This window comes from Zingiber officinale, chromosome 8B (assembly GCF_018446385.1).
Source record: "Zingiber officinale cultivar Zhangliang chromosome 8B, Zo_v1.1, whole genome shotgun sequence".
In the NCBI taxonomy this organism is placed as follows: domain Eukaryota; kingdom Viridiplantae; phylum Streptophyta; class Magnoliopsida; order Zingiberales; family Zingiberaceae; genus Zingiber; species Zingiber officinale.
Genome location: NC_056001.1, coordinates 101,884,694 through 101,906,684, shown reverse-complemented (window position 1 = coordinate 101,906,684; position 21,991 = coordinate 101,884,694). Strand labels below are relative to the sequence as shown.

Sequence of the window (21,991 nt, the reverse complement as noted above, 5' to 3'; positions counted from 1 at the left end):
GACTATTTATCATGACAAACTTTATGAATTTCACTATATTTTATAACAACCTAATAATCTAATTATCCATCCATTATTTTTTTACTATGTTGAATCTCTAACCCCTCTACGACATGATCACAATCTAATAAAGGAAATATACCCTGAGTAATCTGTACGGCAACAACTTCTACCCTATAAAGCATAAAAATGGTAGGTCTATTTTAGGAAAGCCTGCTGTGTATCAGATTGATAGGTCATATTTTAGAAATACATTGATATTCATGCAGAGAGAAAATAGAAGTATATAAGGGGTCTCCACCTACATGCACATGTAAGCTTCTCTATCAGAGTTAATTGCTCATCATCCCTATTATTCATTTCTTTTGTCTAACTTGAACGTCAGAGTGCCTCTGTCAGGACCCTTCCCTGGCCCGATCACTGACGTCTTCTTCTAGCTCTTCTCTTTGACATGCAAGCTCAATCACGACACCAAATCCCTCCTACTCGGAATCTTATCGTGGACCTCGATGCCATCTAGCTAGCGCGCCATCTTCCCCAATTTCAGATAGGATTAGATAATGAAGCGTGTTAGGGTGAAATTTAAATATTCGTTGTCAAATGATCCTTATCACCTCCTGCTCGCTCTACCGATGCTTAAATGAAGATTTTCCAAATAATAAAATAGAGATTATTCGAGAAAATCATATCATGCCCTCCGATTATTAGTCTCCTTTTATCCCCTCCATCGAGTAATGGTTCGCATTGTGATATTCCTCTTGCAATGGCTGTCGACCTCTATTAATGACTGTCTTCTCATAACAACCCTAATGTTCATCCCTTCGTAATGTCTCACCTCTTCCTAAAATTCTTCATCTCCAAGTTAAGCCATCATCCATAACATTCCCAAACTCCCTGTGTTAGAGTCAAAATGTGCTAGAGATGGGGGGGGGGGGGGGGTGAATAGCTCATCGCGCTTGATAGATGTACTTCTTCGATGATGTGCAGTGGAATAAATAAAAAGAAACACACTTACAATGCTAACACGAGGATTTACTTGGTATCCACCTCAAGAAGAGGTGACTAATCCAAGGATCTACACACGCGAGCACTCTCCACTATGAAAACACTCATTTACGGTAACTACAGAAGGTGGAGAAGCCTTACAACACTCTCAGTATAAGAAGAAAGAAAGGGAAGCAGATACAAGTAAAATCTTACAAGATTTACACTAGGAAACCCTAACCCTAACTGTTAGATCTTGATGCCTATAAGGCATGGAAGAAAAAGAAGTCCACTACAAAGGGCATATTGATTAGTTCAATGGTAGATGACCTAGCTTTTAAGTATGAGTTGTATCTTTTAGCTCATGCAGTCTGGGTAGCCCTTAAAGAAAAATATATTGCAGTAAGTCTGAGCAAGTTTCGACAGCTAACAATCAAGTTTGGCAGCTACAAGAAGCCTCTGAATGCATCAATGGTTCAACACCTCAGGGAGATGTCAAACATGATTCGGGAGCTTAAAACTATTGGTCATGAGTTGACCGATGAACAACAGTTCAAGCAATTATTCGTTCACTTCCAGATTCTCGGGAGACCATGAAGCAGACCCTAACCCACAGTGAGAGTATCAAGACTTTCACTGATATCTCACGCCATGTAGAATTGGAGGCGGAGAGAGTTGAATCCGCAAGGATTTTTGGACAAAGCTATGTGGTTGTAAGTTCTATTGGATCATCTGGATCTATAAAAAAGAAATGGTTAAAGAAAGAGAAAGGAAAGAAGAGGGAAGCTGCTGCTGTGGGACAGGGCCCAATCAGGAATATAGTAAAGAAGACTAGAAAGAAACCTAAAAATAAGTTGACTTGTTTTAACTATGGTAAGAAGGGTCATATCGCTCGGGAGTGCACTGAGTCGAAAAAGGTAAATCCTAGTGTGTCTTCTTTTCCTGAGCATTTTGTTGCTAGCTCAGTATTGTTAGCTGATTCTTATCCTTTGCGGATTATAGATTTGGGAGCAACCAACCGTGTAGCTCGAGAGCGAGTTACATTTGTAGAGTACCGTCAGGTATCAGCTAGCAACAAGTGGATCTATGTGGGAAACAATGCAAGAGTTGAAGTCAAAGGAGTTGGTATTTGTAAACTCAACTTCCGTGGTGGTAGAGTTTTGTTTCTACATATGATGTCCTGTATGCTTCTGAAATTCGACGGAATCTTGTTTCTATTATGTGTCTTCTTGATTTAAGGTATTGCATTAATTTTTATAGTCGATGTGTTGAACTTAATATTGACTCAGTGTCAATCGGACATGATTTTTTAACAAATAGGTTTATGGTTCTTAATGTAGAACCAGATGCCAATTATGCTATTGATGGTTATTTTTTAAACATTGCTCTAACTAGTGATGCAGATATAACTGATGAGGTTTGGTATGCTAGATTAGGACATATAGGACAAGAACGTATGAATCGATTGGTTAGAGAGGGTCTATTGGACACTCAGGCTAAGATTCAATTGTCTATATGTGAGCATTGTCTTGCTGGAAAAGTAACTATGAAAGTATTTGGTAAGGCTATTAGATCGGAATCAACATTGCAGTTAATTCATTCGGATATTTGTGGTCCAATGAATATGAAGGCTAGACATAGAGCTTCTTATTTCATTACATTTATTGATGATTTCTCTCGATTTGGTCATGTGTATTTGATTTCTCACAAATCTGAAACATTAGATTGCTTCATTCATTATATGAACGAAGTTGAGAATCAAACAGAACGTAAAGTTAAGACTTTATGCACTGACCGTGGAGGGGAATATTTGTCTGATATATTTAAGATAATATGTAATGATAGAGGGATCATAAGACAACTGACAATCCTTGGAACTCCATGGCAAAATAGGGTAGCTGAAAGAAGAAATATGACTCTTCTTGAAATGATTAGGTCTATGAAGGCGTAGGCTAATTTGCCAATCTCCTATTGGGGAGATGCATTATTAACTGCAGCCTATATACTTGATAAAGTGTCTTCAAAGTCAGTTCCATCTATCCCATATAAATGTTAGACAGACAGAAAACAAGATTTAAGTAATCTGAGACCTTAGGGGTCAGCTATTTATGTTCATGATAGTTCTCACAAATATAGAAAATTGGGACCTAGGGGTAAGAAATGTATCTTTATAAGATATCATGATACCTCCAAAGGTTATGTTTTCATAGGTGAGCAACTAGATGGAACCATCTCCGAAATAGACTCGAGAGATGCGACTTTGACTTTTCTCGAAATAGAGTTCCCAATCAGAGGTGATGTCGATAAAAATATTCCTCTATTTGAGGAGGATGAGATATTATCAACAAGAGAGGTAGCAAAAGGGATATCTGAGTCTAGTCAATCGAGTGGGAGTGATATGCCGAGTCATGAGTTGACTTCTCAACAACCCAACTTACGAAGAAGTGTTTGTAAGATTAAACCTTTGATATTGAGAATGAGGCATTGATTACACTTCCAATTGACGACGATGAACCTTAATTCATTGAGGAAGAATTGGGATGTAGAGTTAGAGAAAAATGAAAAGCTGCAATGGTTGAAGAGATGAAGTTCATGATTCAGAATCATGTTTGGGACTTAGTCGATCTTCCTCCGGACCGAAGGACTATTAGGAATAAGTGGATTCTCAAAATAAAGAGGAAAGATGATGGATCGATTAATATATACAAAGCTCATTTAGTTATAAAAGGATATATCCAAATGGAGGGTATTCACTTTAAAGAGACATTTTCTCCTGTAGTAAAATTTATATTAATATGAGTTATTTTGGCTTTTGTGACACATTATGACTTGGAATTACATCAAATGAATGTAAAAACCGCTTTCCTTAACGATGATCTTGACGAAAAAATCTATATGGTTCAGCCAGAAGGTTTCATTGCTGAAGGCCAAGAGCAGAAAGTATGTAAGCTTAGAAAGTCTATATATGGGCTAAAGCAAGCGTTAAGACAATAGAATATAAGATTTAACGAAGTCGTTTTATCTTATGGTTTTGAGATGATCAATGAGGATCATTGTATTTTTCTAAAAAGGGAAAAAGGAAAGTATGTCATTTTATCATTATATGTTGATGATATACTGATAGCTAAAAATGACATAGAATATGTGAATGAAGTCAAGAAGTGGCTGTCATCATAATTTGATACAACGGATATGGGAGAAGCTGAATACATCTTAGGAGTGAAGATTATAAGAGATCGCCCTAAAAGACTTTTGGGTCTGTCATAAGAGTCTTATATAAATAAGATATTACATCATTTCAGCATGTCAAATTGCAACGTAGAACATACACTTATTGTGAAAGGTACTGTTTTGAGCAAAAGTATGTATCCTAAAACTCCAGAGGAAATAGCTGAGATGAATAAAAAATCATATGCCAGTGCTATTGGTAGTTTGATGTACACTATGTTGTGTACACGTCCCGATATCAGCTATGTTGTGGGTTTGGTCAGTTGCTTCCAGTCAAACCCAGGATCAAGACACTGGAAGGAGGTAAAAAGGATATTCAGATATCTGAAGGCGATAACAGATCAATGTCTTTGTTTTCAAGGATCAGATATGAGTCTGAAAGGTTATTCGGATGCAGATTGGGCTGGGGACTTGGATGATAGAAAATTCACATCAGGTTATGCATTCTTGCTGAATGGTGGCGTCATCTTTTAGAACAGCATGAAACAGGCTTGTGCAGCTTTGTCGACTATGGATGCTGAATATGTGGCATGTTCAACAGTTGTGTAAGAAGCAGTCAAGTTGAGAAGGTTCCTGAAGCATCTGAAAATTGTTGAGAATAGTGGGAGTCTAGTAACTATCTACTATGACAGTCAAGCTGCAATAGCTTTTTCCAAGGATCTCAAATATCACAGCAAAGACAAGCATATAGAAATTAAACATAATTTTGTGAGAGATATTGTGGCAAAAAGAAAAGTAATTCTTGAGTATGTCCCTACACGTGCTATGCTTGCATATCCTTTTACTAAGCCAATGACCAAAGAGTCATTTAAAGAACATGTAAAGTCTTTGGGACTTTGTAGAATGTAATAATATTGAAATAATAATCAAACTTTGTGATTTGATTGTGTCATTTGCCATAATTTATTCAGTGTATATGTTGTATTTGTTACACTCATATAAGATCTCGGTGAGCATGTTGGCAGGTTGAGATTGGTCCACTCACATGGACAATCATCTCTGTTTGTTAAGTACAAATAGAGGTAAGATCGTTACTTATGGAATAACTTATATAGCTGAAATTAGAGACATATCTATAAGTTGAGGTCGTCTTGATAATTATGTCAAGATGAGATCATTTATGTGTTAATAATGATCGAAGTAAATGAACCCATCATTTACTGAACCTGTTGAAAGCCGGATTAGAATTCATATGTTGAATTCAAGATTAGACATTAGGTATATCTAGATCAAAATCTGAATGATATTAAATTTGAGTAAAACATGCGTTCTTTTTAGTAAAGAGAATAATATCGTAATATGTGATTCATACCACATATGTTATTGCAACAATAAAGGTAGTAGGAGAATGAATCCTTGTTTCTCTACTATATGAGACCTTTGAGATTATATGTTAATCTCAGTTTTTTATCTTAGTGACTATTTAGCTGTTTACTTGAAGTTCTAATCAGTGTCTGCTACTTTAGGATGTATCCTATGGCTATGTATGATTCGGTCTATGGAACATAACTAGGAAAGCGTCTGATTAGTATGAATAAATTCTAGCTAAAAAGAAGATTAAATATATTTACATCATTAGATGTTATTCACTGGTCGACCCATTTCTATTATGTATAGAAATGAATGTGAATATTGAATATGGAATATACTCTTGACATAATGGTCATTATAATGGATTAGAGATGTTCATATTGATGTAAATGAAGATTATTTAATCTGGGTAAATAGCAAGACATGGATATCTCCAAGATAATGACTATGTGCCACTGGGAGATTGGATGGATTATGGATAAAGGCATTGATTGCTCAGAGAGCGACTATGTAAGGTATAACAATCTTCTTAGCAACATCGCTCAGTGTGCTTGCTATCGCACAAATAATTTTCTCTAAGTATAGATTGGATGTTCTAATATGGTCTTTGTGACCAAACTCTCAAATAGTTTATGTGACTTATTAAGTCTTTGTGATCAAACTCTCAAATAGTCTATGTGACTTATTAAGTCTTTGTGACTAACTAGTTTTTGTGACTTACCTGAATGAACTAGTCTTAGTGACTTACCTTGGACGAGTGGGAGATGTAGGAAATGAGAACTTGGGAACATGCCCACGTTCCCCACTACTCTTAATGGAAAAGTCCATTATACCCCTAGGTTATTTCCTTTTATAAGGGGTGCGTCTAAGGTTCATTCGTGAGGCAAGAAGCAAGAGGTAAGAAAGAGAGAAGTAGTTTTCACACGACGGTGGGAAAGAGAGAAGAACATTTGAGGCGGTGGGATTTGATTCGTGGAATTATGGAGAGCTTTCCGATCTTGTAATCGTTCTTCCAATAACGAATTGCCATCGTTGATTACAAATCTACGAAAAATCGCTATAAATATTTATTATTTTAATTCATTATTTTTTATGTATTTTAAATTATCAACAAGCCTTTCAGGTCTTCCGACTCCTCAATCATCTTGAATTATTACGGAGGCATCCCAGAGGTTATCAGAGCAAGAGGCTATCCTAGCGTCTGAACACCATACTTTCCTCCGGCAAATTATTGCATTCTATAGCGAGGTAATAAGAGGATGAGGATTTATATTTTAACTAGGACAAATATTTGGAAGTTAACTTTTGATTTGATTGGGTATAAATTGAGCTCTAGATTTACTTGATAGGCGAATCTAAGAAGGAAAGACCATCTGCATCCAAATTAATAAATTATACCTACATTATTAAAATAAATATTGAGGATAAGATAGCAACAATATTCTCTCTTTTAAAAAACTAAATAAATAAATTTTAACATAAATAGTTTATTTTTATCAATAAGTAGTATGGGGTAGCAGATCTGTAGCTGCTACGAGTAGTAGCTATGGAAATGAAATATATAGTTATAGTAGTTATTAAATTATAACTACTATAATTATTAAAAATTATAGGGTCATATCTACTATAATTATTTATCATTAGTGTTTACCAGAATTAAAGTATTAATATTATTTATTATTAGTGTTTATCAGAATTAAAGTACTAATATTGTAGCAGTTGTTATCTCATAACTACCGTACCAATATCAAGAATAAAAATATTTTTGAAAATAAAAAGGTGCTGAGATGTTGTTTTAATAACAAATGCAAAAGATATTATTATTATTATTATTATTATTATTATCTAAAAAAAATGTATTCCTTTATTTTATTTTTTTTACACTTAATTCTTCAAATGCTTGAATTCTTTCACGATGTGAAAGATAACTACCTAAGTAGTGTCTCAAAATTTTGTTTGGATGCGTAATCATAGAATATTGGATTTTTACGTCGTCCATTGTAAATATTTTCTAATTTACTCTAACGACTAGTAAAAATTTTTCATAGAACCAAACTAGTCGACCCCGATTTGATTTATTTGATTCATTATTTTTCAAAACTTATTTCGTTATATATTTAAATTCTTGACCTATAATGGATGATCGATATTAGATAATGGGCATTCTCATGGAGACACACATAACATGGACGGCTATAGCGGTTGAACGGTTCCAAATTTCACAAGAAAGGTTGACATGTTCTTCCCATATATTTCTCTAGCAAATATAGTGGTACGACAACGATAAAATCAGTCCGAGTGATCTATCTGGATTGATTCCGAACTATGACCATGAGCATCGACATTGACACTGACACCCCTGAACTGTCTTTCTCTTTTTCTCATATTCTTTTCCCGTTGTAAATCCAAACTTCTCTCCTTCTTAACACGATTGAACCCCCGAGTTACGGTCCAAGTTATTGTTAACGTGGTACGAAACTTCTTAGGCTCTTTCAAATTTCTTTTTGACAGAATTTTAAGCAATATTTTTGAGAGAATTTTAAGCAATTTTTCACCAACTCTTGATAACTTAACCATCAAAAGATCTCACTAGATAGCTTCAGTGTCCTCTATGTTAATCCATACAGGAGATAACATTATTGGATGATACAAGCTGATAATATTTGATAATTTAAATATTTAATTTTTTGAATCAATTAATTATTGATAATTGATATAATTCTATTGAAATTTTTCATCCGTCATCCAAGTAAATTAAAAAAATACTCATAAAAATTCATCCAAACAATCAATATTTTTAGAATTATCATCCCATAAAAAAATCTTACAATACATCACAAATTGGATTCAAACGAATGAAGGCCTTCTATAGAACAAAATAACTTGCCACAAAAGTATATAGTAAAATGAAAAAAAAAAAAAACGAGTGGGTTTTAGACAAATTAACTTAGGTTGCCCCATCGCGGCCCTCCTCTCTTTCTAACGGTCATATTCAAAACCACAGCGATCCCGATCCCCACTTTTTCTTGCCCGTTTTCATTCCTCCTCTTTGATTCACCCTGTTTCTCTCTTCCTCCTCTCGGCTTCGATCTGCTCCCATGGAGAAGCTTTAAGCTCCTCCTCTCCGGAGCCGCCGTATAGAGAGAAAGAGATCTCGGTCGCTGCTCCCCATGGGTTGCTTTCTTCGCTGCTTCAAGGGCCCCAAGGATCGGAAGCGCCGTCGATCGCCTAGGAGATCGCCGTCCCGTGAGCGCCGGGTATGCTTTCCTTGATCGCTTCCTAGGTTTTGCAGTTGCTTTTTCGTGACGAGGGATTTCTTACAGGTGAGCGAAAGCTGCCTTCATCCGATCCCCTCGGCGAAGCAGATCTCCCCCAATCCCAGCGCGCCGGAGCTTTTCCCTCCGGAGGAAGTGGTTTCTGTTGCGGTCGCTCTTCCGGTGGAGAAGAAGAAGAAAAAGTAATGTGGTTCTTTTCTTGAGAGTATTGCAGTGCTATTGCCGTCGATTTAGGCGTGAATTGTTTGGCAGGGAGAATGTAGAGAAGGAGAACGCCGGAGGCGGCGGCAGGAAGAAGGTGACCTTCGATTTAAACGTCAAGACGTATGAACGCGTTCCTTCCGATGAGGACGATGAGGAGGAAGAGAAGCCGGCCAAAGGGAACAAAGACGAATCTTATCCAAAGTCGGGAGCATTCCCCTCGAATCATAGGTACGAGAACTGTGAGAGCAGCGACGATGACCGCGGCTGTGAATCTGGAGAAGATGAAGATGAATTTGACAGTGATTTCGAGATCGGGATCCAAGGAAACGAGGAAGAGTCCTACGATTCCTTCTTTTCTCTACCACTCGACAAGGATCCGCAAGGTTTACACGAGGAGGTCAGTAGTCGTCAACTCGACTCTGCATCCGCACCTCTCCTAGGTAAGCAGTCGATTCCCGCCGCCGGAGGCGGCGGCGGCACGCGCGACCGGAGCCAGTTCGTTCATTCAGTGCTCAACCCCATCGAGAACCTCTCCCAGTGGAAGGAAATCAAGGTGCGCGCGTCGCCGGCGAAGAATCCCGACAAACAAAACCTCGGCAACGAGCCAGAGATCAAGGTGAAGAAGAAGCCTCAAGTTCCTAAACAGGAGGTTTCGGTGGACGGCAGCCTCTCGAACTGGCTACCCTCCTCCCTGGGCAATTCGACCGCGGAGACGCCTCAGCCGAGCAATTCTCACCTGTCGAACTCGTCGTTCAGCCGAGAGGACCGACCGATTTTAGGCGCATTAACCATCAAAGACATCAAGCAATCGTCGATGACATCTTCCCCGTGCAAGAGCCCTCCGGCGGATGAGATTCCAATTCTGGGCACAGTCGGCAGGTACTGGAGCTGCGAGAACCCAGGAGAAGACACCGCTTCTTCTCGTCCTCCTTCAAGCAGACTTGCCAAAGGGATTCCGAACACTACCAGCAAATACAGAGAGGTAAGTTCGCCAAACACAGATCAATTACAGATCGATAACATGCATGCTAAAATTCAACGTTTTCTGTTAGGTTATTTCAGGATAAGGCCGTGAACTGCCACACGACTCCATTTGAAGTGCGTCTGGAGAGAGCTCTCCAGAAAGGCGCTGATGCTTGAGCTTGCTAAGCTTAAAAATTCATGTGTGTTCTCTTCCAAATTCATTCTTCTTTCTACTTTCTTGCGTGCATCTCCATTTGAATGTGGATCTTGATTTGTAATTTGTAAACTGTAATCATTTTTCATTTCCATTTGGCAATGGTAATCTACCAGCATATCTATGCATCCTTTTTTATTGAAAATTATATAGTTTTTTAAAGCCAATTGATAACATAATTAGACCCTTAAAAAAGTCGTGGATGGGGCATTAAAAAAAAAGTTTGTTAAAAGAACACGGCCCCGTATGGGAAATTCGTTAAAAAAAATTATGATATTTGATTAAATGGTTGGAATGATTACGAGTAAGGTTTGATAGTAAAATAAAATGAAAATAAAAATAAAAATGAGATTCATCTAATTATATGAATTTGACTAATTCTCGTAAATCTAAAAATCATTTCAAAATTATTATTCCTAAATCCACAATTCAAATACAATCTTTTACTATCCATTTACTCATTCCCAAACTCACCAACCAAACAACCCCTAAGCCATTGATAACATAATAAGATTTGTGGCATTCAAACTAAACTATTAAGTAATCTGAGTCAAATTGTGTCGAACTAGTCATTAAAATCATAATTCAAACTTCACTTATTTTTTTTATTTAAACTTGAAACTCTGGCTAAACCAAACATTAAATGTGTTCCGGAACAATTAATTCATTTACATCCACTAAACCCTAAATCAAACTTTTCTCCGCCCCAAGAACCAAATCATTCGAGATATGAGCTAACAAATTACATTTAAATGCAGCAAATTTAATTCAATAGAATCAGACCTGAGGGCCAAAAAAATATGAGTGTCTCCACAGCTAAATATCTTGAACTCGAAGAAAAGCCAGAGCAACCATGGGGTTCCATAGAAACACAATATAGACCAAACTAACCAAACCAACCAAATTTTGTAATATAAAATTTAACAGTCTTCCTACTAGCTTTCTCGCTGCTTCAAAACAACTAAGCTTCTTCAGCAATCGTTCCCTTCTCGCTAACGTAGATACCGTCCAAGAACTTCCTTATATCCTTGTTCTTCACATGGCATTTCTGTCAAGTATGAAATAGTGTTAATACCATAACAATTATGTATTAACTCTGATAAATTATAAGTATGCTAAGCTAGTATGTATGACTTGATCATGGAGGATTGTTTGTTTAAAAAAGTTGACATACTATTAGTTGATTGCCCTTGCAAAACAAACTTAAAGGTTAATTGTGTTGTTTAACTACCGAGGCCTAAAGTTTGCATTGCCAGAGCAATAAACAGACCTGGTTGATCAAGGCTGCGGAGCGAGAGACGAGTTCGACATCATTTCCATCGAGGATTAGCTCATCCTTCACCTTTTCAGACCGAGAAATCTTCACACCTTCAAGCATATCAACTTTTCGCACCTGCAACAACAGCAAGACAAAAACAGAAACACACTATTCAGGAAGGCACGAATCCTTTTTGAATTGGCAGTGGTAGTTGGATAAATTTCCATCTTGATTTGCAAAATCATGTCTCTCCACAGTCCAAAAGGGAACTGAGAACAATTTCCATCACTACTACAGATTCTAAGAATCAAATCTGTTAAAACATGTTAAAGACTCTAAACTGTTAACAAGATTTTGCACAATACCATCATTTTGCCAATCCGATCCAGGAGATAAATAACTAGAAAACGTCAGAAACTATTGCCGCATGATATCTTATAGAAAATCTTTATCCGCAATAAAAAATGCTAACTTTGCGAGACAAAAAGGGAAACGAGTTCTAAGTGCATGTGAATTCGGAGCTGGCTCTTCAAGAACTAATGAATTTTATGATGATTACTTCGGGCAAGTTGAGAACTTTTCCATGACAACCCAAACAAAGCAGAAAAAGTAAAGGACGAAACGGATAGAAAACACAGGGCGCGTAATTAAGCAAGGTCGGACCTTTTTCTCCCCGAGGAAGTTCCTGATCTCAATGGAGTCGGAATTGTTGGGGATGGAAGCGTTGATGGGAAAATGAGCGTAGACGAGACGCATCTTGTAGCGGTATCCCTTGGTGACACCGGTAATCAAGTTTTGGATGTGGCTGATGGCGGTGCGAATGGCCGCCATGGTCTTGCGCGAACCAAACCACGCCTCCACTTTCAGCTTCTTACCGCCGTCGAGGAGAGCGAAGTCGAGGTTGAGGTGCTTGAAGTTGCGGGTGAGCTTTCCGCGGGGGCCTTCCACCTCCACGATCTTGGCGTCCACCTTCACGGTGATCCCCTCGGGTATATCCATCGTCTGCGACGAAAGGATCGTCTTCATCTCGCTCTCGCTGGCTGCTCCTCCCCTTCGGCCGCCCGAATGCAAAATGAAACAAAACCCTAACATAGTTGACACATGATTTCAATTTATACATAGGTTTGGATCCTTTTTGGAAAACACGCACATATTTTAAATAATTATAAATAAAATTCATGGCATTCTATGTGGAAAAAGAATAAATTTAGAAGGAAAGTAGAAAAATACCTTTAACTTCTCTGATTATTTGTTCAAAAGAAAATATATATTTATTAGGATAATATATATATATATATATATATATTAGGATAAAAGTTATTAATGGTGGAAAAAGAAATTACTAATTGATATATTCGCGTTTGATGTCAAAAAAAAAAATTAATTTTTATAGATACATGTATTGGGAAAAAAAACTACTCGTACATCTTAGTTAATTTAATGATCGGTTATATCGAGCTCTATGATTTACCTTACTTCTCATAATCTGGAGACGGACTATGAGGAGCGTTTAGATAAGTGTAATTACCTTGTGTTACAATAATGATGGGTGACTTACTTGATTTCGTAATTTATCTCTCTATAAATAGTTGTGAGACTAATCGTGTGGGGATATTCGGAGTCAGCATATAACCTTTACAGAAATAATGAATGGGTTGTCGTCCTAAGGCAATAGCACAATAGTTAGGTCCTTCAACGGATAACCAAAAGAACTAAAGTTTGAATCTCAGCTGTGACGTATTACAGGGGATTTTTCCTTCAATGAAAAGCGAGCCAAAGGATGTTAGTCATTTGGATGAGCCTCTATAAGCACTTCATGATTTACCCGACCGGTTACCCTAGGAATAGTCAGTTCGAAGAGCTAGATACATGGTGTCAATTAAAAAAAGAATGGGCCGCCCCCACTGGTTGGTGTAGTTGTTACTTGGCTCAGTGGTTACCCAATAGTTCTTAGGGTTAATTCTTAGTGGGTATAAAATGTCTCGTTAGATGTTTGACTTCCTCCATGCAAAAAGTATGAGTGTAAATGAGCCAAGCTGCTCATGAGCTATTTGAATCTCGATTCGATAAAAACTCGTTTGAGCTCATTTAATGAGACTCGTTAAGATAAACAAACTAAGATCAAGCTAAACAATACTCTACTCGTTAGCTCATGAATTAACTTGTAAATAAAAAAATAATAGTTTTGATATTGAATTTATAGATTTTACACTTTACTTATGAAAAATATAGATAAATATATTAAATTTATTTATTAGAATAAAATTATAAATTTTAATAAGAATTAATCCTGTCTGAAAGTCGAAGGAGATGGAAAGCCGAGGATATGGCGCTCCCGCTAATCGCCTGTAGACTCCGCTCGAACCTGTAACACAAAATACGTCAGTACCGAGCCAAGGAAAGGGTATCCGACGTTGGCCCTCCGACGCTCAAGTCAGTTACCGACGATGAAGTGGAAAGCAGAGCAACAAGAAGACTGTAGCACAAATAGTGAATATTGCATACCTCCGTCGATACTTAAACCCCTCTTTATATAAAGCTCCAAAGCGCGCGTGCATACTTCTCAAGGCAAGCCACTTCTATGTGAAAAAAGAATAAATTTAGAAGGAAAGTAGAAAAATACCTTTAACTTCTCCTCAACAAAAGCTGACATAATTTGTTAGAACTATTATAATGAAGAAATTAAACAATTTTGATAAATTAAAGTTTTACAAAAAAAATATGATTATTTATTTAAAAGAAAATATATATTTATTAGGATAAATATATATATATATATATTGTAAAATACCGAAAATAGGAGAGTATTAATAAGGGAATTTTTCGGAATTTTTGAAAATTTTTCGGAGCTCGTACGGACAAGTTAACGGGGATAAAAATGGGGCCCAGAAAAGCCTGTTTAGGCTACCCCATTTAAGTGAGGAAATATTTATAATTACATTTCCTTTTTCTTTTATTTTCCTTTATCTTTCATTTTTATTCTCCTCGTCAAAGCCTTGCGCCCGAGCCCTCTTCTCCCCGTGCGTTGTTCCTTCCCTCGCGCACCCGAGCCGCCAGCGTGCCCTAACCGCCGGCCCGGCGGTTTCTTCCTCGCCGAAGCCTTAAACCCCTCGGCCACTTCTTCATCTTTTCCTTCTCTTCTCTTCCGAGCCGAACCCCTCTCCTCCTCTGCCCTAGCCATATTGCTCCACCATTTCCGCCAAGTGACAGCGCCGCCACAATCGACGACCGAGGCCTAGCGCCGACCACCCCGAGCCCTAGCCTCCAGCCGTGTGCTCTAGTATTGGGTTCACAGCCGTCGACGCCGATCGCCACCTTGTTGCCGGATTTCACCTTCATTCTCCACCCGACGGTTCCGCCCGATTTCCCCTCTTTTCCTCGGTCACCTCCGCACAGACACATCACGGCAGAGCATTTCCTCACCGGTTTCTCTTGATCTGCCCTCTCCCGTCCCTAGATTGGATTCACCAGGTCGCCGACGCCAGCCAAGGTGCAGCTGACAGGGACACCGTGCAGACCATCCATGCCATTTTCCTCTGTGCCCTAGTGTCAGTGGCCGATCCTTATTTGTCTTACTCTCTGATCTTCGGCGATCTTGTAGGTAAGGGAGTGCTGGATTGAATTTGGGATCTGATACTATATTTAGTTAGATTCTTGATCTCCTCATGTTCTGTTCAGTGAAGATTTCAGCCGGAAAGAGTTATTCCGTGGATTTTTCTTGACTTCCAGCAGTAACCTTATCCAGTAGCCTTGTTCCAGCAGCAACAGCAATGGTGAAACTTGAGGTAAGGTACTGGTTTTTGGTCTTAGTTGTAGATCATAGTGTAACTTGATTATTTTAGATCGTGATACATTCGGAAGAGAATTTGGATTTACATGGTTAGGTATTAGTTCATGTATTTATATGATACAGTTTGATTGTAGATAATTGGGGATACCTAATCCATTGTAATTATGAAATGGGTTAGGTTAAACCTAGTTGCCTTTGGATTAATGGTTGGTCAGCTAAATAAATATACAAGGGAATTAGCTAAATCCATATATGTGTGATATTACAGGATTTAGATGCGAGACGAGTATCTCGGAGTCAGATTTGGACCATTTTATCGGAGGCGGGTACTTTTGACTTATTGTCTTTGATATGCATAGTAATGAAATTAACAAGTTGCATTAATTATGTTCCTCATTTGTTTCAGTTAATCACTACCCGATTACCTGTTACCTGCTTGATTGATTATTTGTTTTGCATTTCGTGTTGTTATATGCCTGATTACACATGCTCATAGGGGTAGTGATATAACCATGTTTCACCATGTTCAGGACCTAGGTTTGATACCTTATTTGATCAGTATACTTTGATATGAATTGTTCACTATGGTGCACATCATTATATGTCCATAGATTAGTTTAGTATATTACCATGCTTAGTGTCATGCACCATTCGCATGACTGCATGCTGTGTGATATATTGATCCATTATTGTCGAGCACATCGCCAGTTTCATCACTGTTCGGTGCTCCGTTGTTGACGCTCAGGGGTAGCGTGACGCAGCGTGGTAGCACGTCAGTTTGCTCTTCCGGTGCTCCGTTGGTCCGCTCATGGGTAGTGTGACGCAGCGTGTAGCACGTTAGGGACCCCTCCCCGTCATCGTGTACCGGGAGATGAGAGCATTGCGCTCCCCCATTTATGATTTGGGGTAGGAGTATGTGTGTACTCCGACAGCATCCTGTCCACTCGGTCACTCATCAGGAGTAGTGATGCAGAGTGCACGGTCGTCACAGCCCTACCCACTCAGTCCCACTTTTGGTTGTGAGTTGGCTGACTGGCGTCAGGGGTGACCATGACATTGACATCATATGCATGATGCATTTATTGCTTGTGTTTGTGTTTGCTGCATTTATATGCTGCACATTGTTTGGATATCTATGTTTGACATACATACAGGATTTCTATACCTCTCAGATTGCTTGTCTTTATGCCAGGTCCTGGTTAGTACAGTATTCTCCTGTTTACTTCAGTTTGTATTCATCTTTATTACATCAGGAGACTGTACGCATGATTAGTGCTAGGTGTTATTTTCTTACTTTGCATATCAATTGTACCTGCTGAGTGTTGGACTCACCCCGCCTCCATTGTTGTTATATTTTCAGGTTGAGGCTGTCCGGAGCAGTTCCAGTCGCTAGTCCCAATCTGCACGTAGTGCTAGTCTTCTGCTAGCCTTGAGTGTTATTTTATCTTAGTTTCGTTATCAGACTTTGTTTTTAGTCTTGTATTGTTTTACTTATGGATATTGTATGGATTCATATCGTTTGATGGATTTTTGGTATGATTTGGATTTATTCTACTACATGTCTGCCTGGACGGCAGAAGAGGTGAGTTCATCGGATTTAAGCCTTACGAGTGTAGTTGAGTAGGGTTGATTTTGAGTCATGGTATTACTGCTTTGGTTTACTTATATTTATATAAACTGCGTGGTGATGTTTTATTTACATGTTATTATTCCAGCCGCATGTGACTGAGGTATATGAGGATGTAGAAAAGTTTCAGATTGTCCGCCGTACAGGGGAGATGCTGCCGAAATTTTCTCGGACAGGGACTCCTCCGGGGCGTGACATATATATTTATTTATTTATTAGGATAAAAGTTATTAATGGTGGGTGGAGGAATTGCTAATTGATATATTCGTTTGATGTCAAAGAAAAAATTAATTTTTATAGATACATGTATTAGGAAAAAAACTCCTCGTATCTCTTAGTTAATTTAATGATCGACTATAAATTAGATTTATGATTTACCTTACTTCTCATAATCTGGAGATGGACTATGACGAACGTTTGGATAAGTGTAATTACCTTGTGCTACAATAATGATGGGTGACTTGCTTGATTTCGTAATTTATCTCTCTATAGATGGTTGTGAGATTAATCGTGTGGGGGTATTCGGAGTCAGCGTATAACCTTTACAGAAATAATGAATGGGTTGTCGCCCTAGGGCAATAGCATAATAGTTAGGCCCTTCAACGGATAACCAAGAGAACTAAGGTTCAAATCTCAACTGCGACGTATTACAAGGGATTTTCCCTTCAGTGAAAAGCGGGCCAAAGAATGTTAGTCATTTGGATGAGCCTCTATAAGCACTTCATGATTTACCCGACCGGTTACCCTAGGAATAGTCAATTCGAAGAGTTGGATACCTGGTGTCAATTAAAAAAAGAATGGCCCGCCTCCACTGGTTGGTGTAGTTGCTACCTAGATGAGTGGTTACCCAATAGGTTTTAGGGTCAATTCTTAGTGGGTGCAAAATATCTCGTTAGATGTTTGACCTCCCCCATGTAAAATGTAGGGGTGTAAATGAACCAAGCCGCTCATGAGTTATTCGAAGCTCGATTCGATAAAAGCTCATTTGAGTTCGTTTAATGAGGCTCGTTAAGATAAACAAACCAAGCTCAAACTTAACAGTACTCGGCTGGTTAGCTCATAAATATGTTCGTTAGTAAGCTCATGAATTAACTTTTAAAAGAAAAAAATAATAGTTTTGATATTGAATTTATAGATTTTACATTCTACTTATAAAAAATATAGATAAATATATTAAATTTATTTATAAGAATAAAATTATAAATTTTAATAAGAATATTACAATTTTCTCTAAATATATAATTTAGTTTTTAATGAATATTTAAATTTATAATTTATATTTATTAAGCTCGATATAAGTTCGAATAAGCTCGTGAGCTATGAATATATTCATTAAATAAAGATCGAGCTCAGCTCGATTATAAATGAGTCATTCAAACATTCAAGAGTTCGGCTCGGCTCGATTACACCCCTAGCAAAAAGTCATTGTGCTAGTGCAAAATACCCCCCATGATTTATCGACTGTATCTTACAGTGGAGCCAACGATACTAGGACGCTTGAGATGAGAGATATCACCCTTTGCTCCAATAATGAATGGGTTGACAAGCCTAGGGTCAATTCCCAGTCGGTATGGAATGTCTTGCTGGTTGTCTCACCCCTCTACATGTGTTCGTATTGCTAGACGAAGTGCAAATCAGTCATCCAGGTTGACTTAGGGAGTTTGCCCAAGATCGTCAAGTTGACAATTTTACCTTTTGTCATAGAATAATGAATGGATAGACGTAGTTGATATCTACATAAGTTTTACTCCAATAATGAATCAATTACTTTCCCTTAATGGATAGTTAACCTAAGAACGTCCAACTGATGACTGTCCGTTTTGAGCGCTTCCCGATTTACCCTAGTGGCTGGTGGGAAATTTTCGTGAGACTGAGTTGGTCACTCTCAGGATTATTTGGCGTAAGATGGATACTTGGTGCTAATAAAATAATAATAATAATGAATCAATTACTGCCCCAAGGGTAATAATGCAATGGTAGGGTATCTTCTCAATTTCTCAGACATCTAAGGATTGAGTCTCAAATTCAGTGAATTAACAGATGAATTTTCCTTAATAGGAGGTTAACCAAAGAGCATTGGGTTGATGGGTTATGCTTATGGTTGGACACAAGTAATAACTTGAAAATATGTTTAAGTTAGACACAAATAACAACTTGAAAATTACAAGTATAGTATAAACATGAAGCATAAAATCCAAGCTCTCCCTTAACATATGCTCTATTACTCAAATTTCAAGTTTTTGCACCAAATGGAGAAATAAAACTTTCATAAAAGTTTTTTAATTAAACCTCCTCATTTCTCCCCCTTTGACACCATAAAAAAAAATATAACTAACAATCATACATCTGTGGCATCAAATTTTGGTCTAAGCTAACAAAGACCAACTTCTGAAAGTGCTGGAAAATATGTATCAGTCGATTGGTATCTGATGCAATCGACTGGTACACATACAGTTCAAATTTCAACATTCTGAAGTCAACTTCAGAAATACATAAAAAATTTCAGAAAATTTGAAAAATCATGAAATTTTGAAAACATATTTCTTTTAAGGTCCTCTATCAAGGAAAAATATTTTTTCATAGAAAATCAAAGTATTTTTAAAATTTTGATCAAATTTCAAAAACCTTAAAAACATGCAATTGTATATCAATTTGAAACCTTGTTTTGAATTCATATGTTTCAAAATAACTATACCACAGTAAATAAGACATAAAATTATTTTCAAAATATTTAAAATGTCCAACTATGATCTATAGGCAAGATGTCCATTAATTAAATATTTGTTTTCCCTATAGTTGACCTATGATAACTATTTTGACATATTTCATAATTCATCAAAATGTTATAAGCACAAGTGAGTTGTGAGTATCATCCTATCATCTCACATCTATGTTTAGAAATATGATTCAAGTCCTTGTGAGATGAAACAGAGGTAACCTCTACTTAGCCCTCTTTATCATGAATTTCTATCCAAGCTAAGTGTCCCCCCCCCTTTAGGTCTAAAGTCAACCATATAGAAAAAATTGGAATTATGACTTCCATGGTTGACTTATCCCAAAATCCTCTAACCCTTGAGGATTGATTTTGGTTTCCAATAGAAGTTCTTGTTAATTGGGTTAACCAAATACTCTTTGGGAATTCATTTCCTATCTATGGTCTTTGTCTTGGATTGCCCCTTAGCAATTAAGCAATGATAGGACTTTTCATTGTTGGATTCCTTAAACCCTAAACCCTTTTTGTTGAAGCTTGCCCTTTGGCTCCCAATAATCATGTTTAGAGTTTTAGAGCCAATTTCAAAATTTTCAAGGGCTTTTCTAAGGTATTCTATCTTTTTCCTTAAAGCCTTATTTTCTCCTTTTAAACATAATGTATTTGAAATAGTAGAAGAAGCATGCATATCATTATCCTTAGAACACATGGATTCTAATTTTTCTTCAAGGCAAATAATATCATTTTTCAAAGACTTATTTTTCCTTTTAGCCTTAAACAACTCTTCATTTGTACTTTTAATAATTTTAATTAAAACATGAGGAGGAAAATTGTATACCTCACTTACCGAGACGTCCGAAAATTCGATGTTTGCCCTCCCCCTTCACTTGAGCTCCCTTCTTCATCTTCACTTGAGCTCCTTCCTTCTTCTTTTTTGGATGAGGTGGAGGCTATATCATCAACTCCCATTAATGAAAAATAAGAGACATGGTATTCTTCTTCCTCCGATGATGGATCATCCCATGTTGCGAATAGACTTTTAACCTTCTTTTCTTTTTCTTTTGTCTTCTTCTTCTCTTCCTTTTTCTTTTCTTCCTTCTTCTTCAAGAGGGGATATGATTCCATATCAGGCCTAACGTGGGCCTTTTTGATGATTCTTCCTTGTTACATATTAACAACTCTGAAAAATTGAAATAACTAATGGATACCATATTTGAACTCCTTGAAACCTCAGAAATCCATAGGAACTGAAATGAGTATAATCGGAGCTCTCTAGGTCCATCAGTAGGTTTTGACCGAAACCCACTGATAGACTTAGAGAGCTCCGATTACACTCATTTCAATTCCAGTGGATTTCTGAGATTGCAAGGAGTTCAAATATGCTATCCATTATTTATTTTGACTTCTTCAAATGTATTAAAATGTTATTAAAAATTGACTAAATATATGTAATATTATTCATATGTTATGCATGCCTGTAAAAAAAAAGAAGAGAAAGAAAAATGATAGAGAAAAGAAAAACGGTAGAAAAAGTTAGATTGTCAGGAGGGTAAAATGGGAATTGCATTTGAAAATGTGCTCCCTTTGGTAAATAGTAAAGTAACATACGTCTTTTAGTAAATTTAAAACTTTAGGTGCGTTGTTTAGTAAATTGCTGAAGTTATTTAGTTACGGGTTGGAATGCCAACATTTCTAGATGCACTGAACTAAATTTAACACCTTGATAATAACTTTCAAGTCCTCACTGAGTATAAAAAAGGGGAAATAATCACGTTCTTATTTTTTAGAATCATCGAAAGGACATCCTTTAAAAAAAAATTATCAAAAGGGTACCCTAAAATGGCAAAGCTGCCCTCAAGTATATTATTCGATATTATTATCTTCCACTACACACATTAAATCCTGAATCAATCGGGTGGGCTATAGTCCTTACAATTTAATAACTTTTTTTTAAAAAAATCATATTGTAAGACTTCGTAGCTATTATATTATAGATTCAACTCTATTCATCTACCATTCATATTATAGTTTATAACTAATACCATATAGATTCAACCTATTTTAATATTTACGTTATAACAATTACGAAATCCTAACAGCTACAACATACTCGATCGATTTAGGATTTAATACATATGGCAAAAGCTTGAGGGCACCTAGGGATGTAAATGAACCAAACGATTTGCGAGCTATTCGGAGCTCGATTCGGTAAAAAAACTCGTTCGAGTTCGTTCGTTTATCTTATCGAGTCGAGCTCGAGCACGATTTCGAGCTCGACAGTTTTATCGAGCCGAGCTCAAGCTTAAGGATATTCGGCTCATGAGCTCGCGAACATGTTCATTTATAGACTCGCGAGCTAAAAAAACGAGCCTTAAAACGAGCTTTAAAATGAGCAAAAAAATGAACTCTAAAATTAGCCAAAAACGA

At 37.2% G+C, this 21,991-nt stretch overlaps 2 protein-coding genes across 3 annotated transcripts; one reads left to right on the top strand and one right to left on the bottom strand.

The window, feature by feature from the left end:
* Positions 1-8,520: 8,520 nt before the first annotated feature.
* LOC122014393 lies at positions 8,521-10,324 on the top strand. Of its 2 annotated transcripts, none has more exons than XM_042570622.1 (4): positions 8,521-8,780; positions 8,847-8,980; positions 9,051-9,984; positions 10,065-10,324. In XM_042570622.1, exons 1-4 carry the CDS (start codon positions 8,694-8,696, stop codon positions 10,140-10,142), a joined length of 1,233 nt encoding a protein of 410 aa, XP_042426556.1. In that variant the 5' UTR covers positions 8,521-8,693; the 3' UTR covers positions 10,143-10,324. The 2 variants fall into 2 exon arrangements, with proteins under 2 accessions (XP_042426556.1, XP_042426557.1); XM_042570623.1 differs by having other exon boundaries at positions 8,523-8,780; positions 10,055-10,324.
* A 597-nt stretch (positions 10,325-10,921) lies between these two features.
* On the bottom strand, positions 10,922-12,523 carry LOC122017774 (60S ribosomal protein L9-like). The gene is made up of 3 exons (XM_042575465.1): positions 12,101-12,523; positions 11,450-11,572; positions 10,922-11,227 (listed from the first exon to the last, which is right to left on the bottom strand). Exons 1-3 carry the CDS (start codon positions 12,461-12,463, stop codon positions 11,141-11,143), a joined length of 573 nt encoding a protein of 190 aa, XP_042431399.1. The 5' UTR covers positions 12,464-12,523; the 3' UTR covers positions 10,922-11,140.
* Between the last annotated feature and the right edge of the window lie 9,468 nt (positions 12,524-21,991).

Excerpts from the sequence above, each read along its gene's own strand:
- LOC122014393 (XM_042570622.1), top strand. The coding sequence starts at position 8,694 with ATGGGTTGCTTTCTTCGCTGCTTCAAGGGCCCCAAGGATCGGAAGCGC. Across the intron at positions 8,781-8,846 it reads CGCCGTCCCGTGAGCGCCGG|GTGAGCGAAAGCTGCCTTCA; the intron begins GTATGCTTTCCT and ends GATTTCTTACAG. Across the intron at positions 9,985-10,064 it reads CTACCAGCAAATACAGAGAG|GATAAGGCCGTGAACTGCCA; the intron begins GTAAGTTCGCCA and ends AGGTTATTTCAG.
- LOC122017774 (XM_042575465.1), bottom strand. The coding sequence starts at position 12,463 with ATGAAGACGATCCTTTCGTCGCAGACGATGGATATACCCGAGGGGATC. Across the intron at positions 11,573-12,100 it reads ACTTCCTCGGGGAGAAAAAG|GTGCGAAAAGTTGATATGCT; the intron begins GTCCGACCTTGC and ends CTGTTGTTGCAG. Across the intron at positions 11,228-11,449 it reads CCGCAGCCTTGATCAACCAG|AAATGCCATGTGAAGAACAA; the intron begins GTCTGTTTATTG and ends CATACTTGACAG.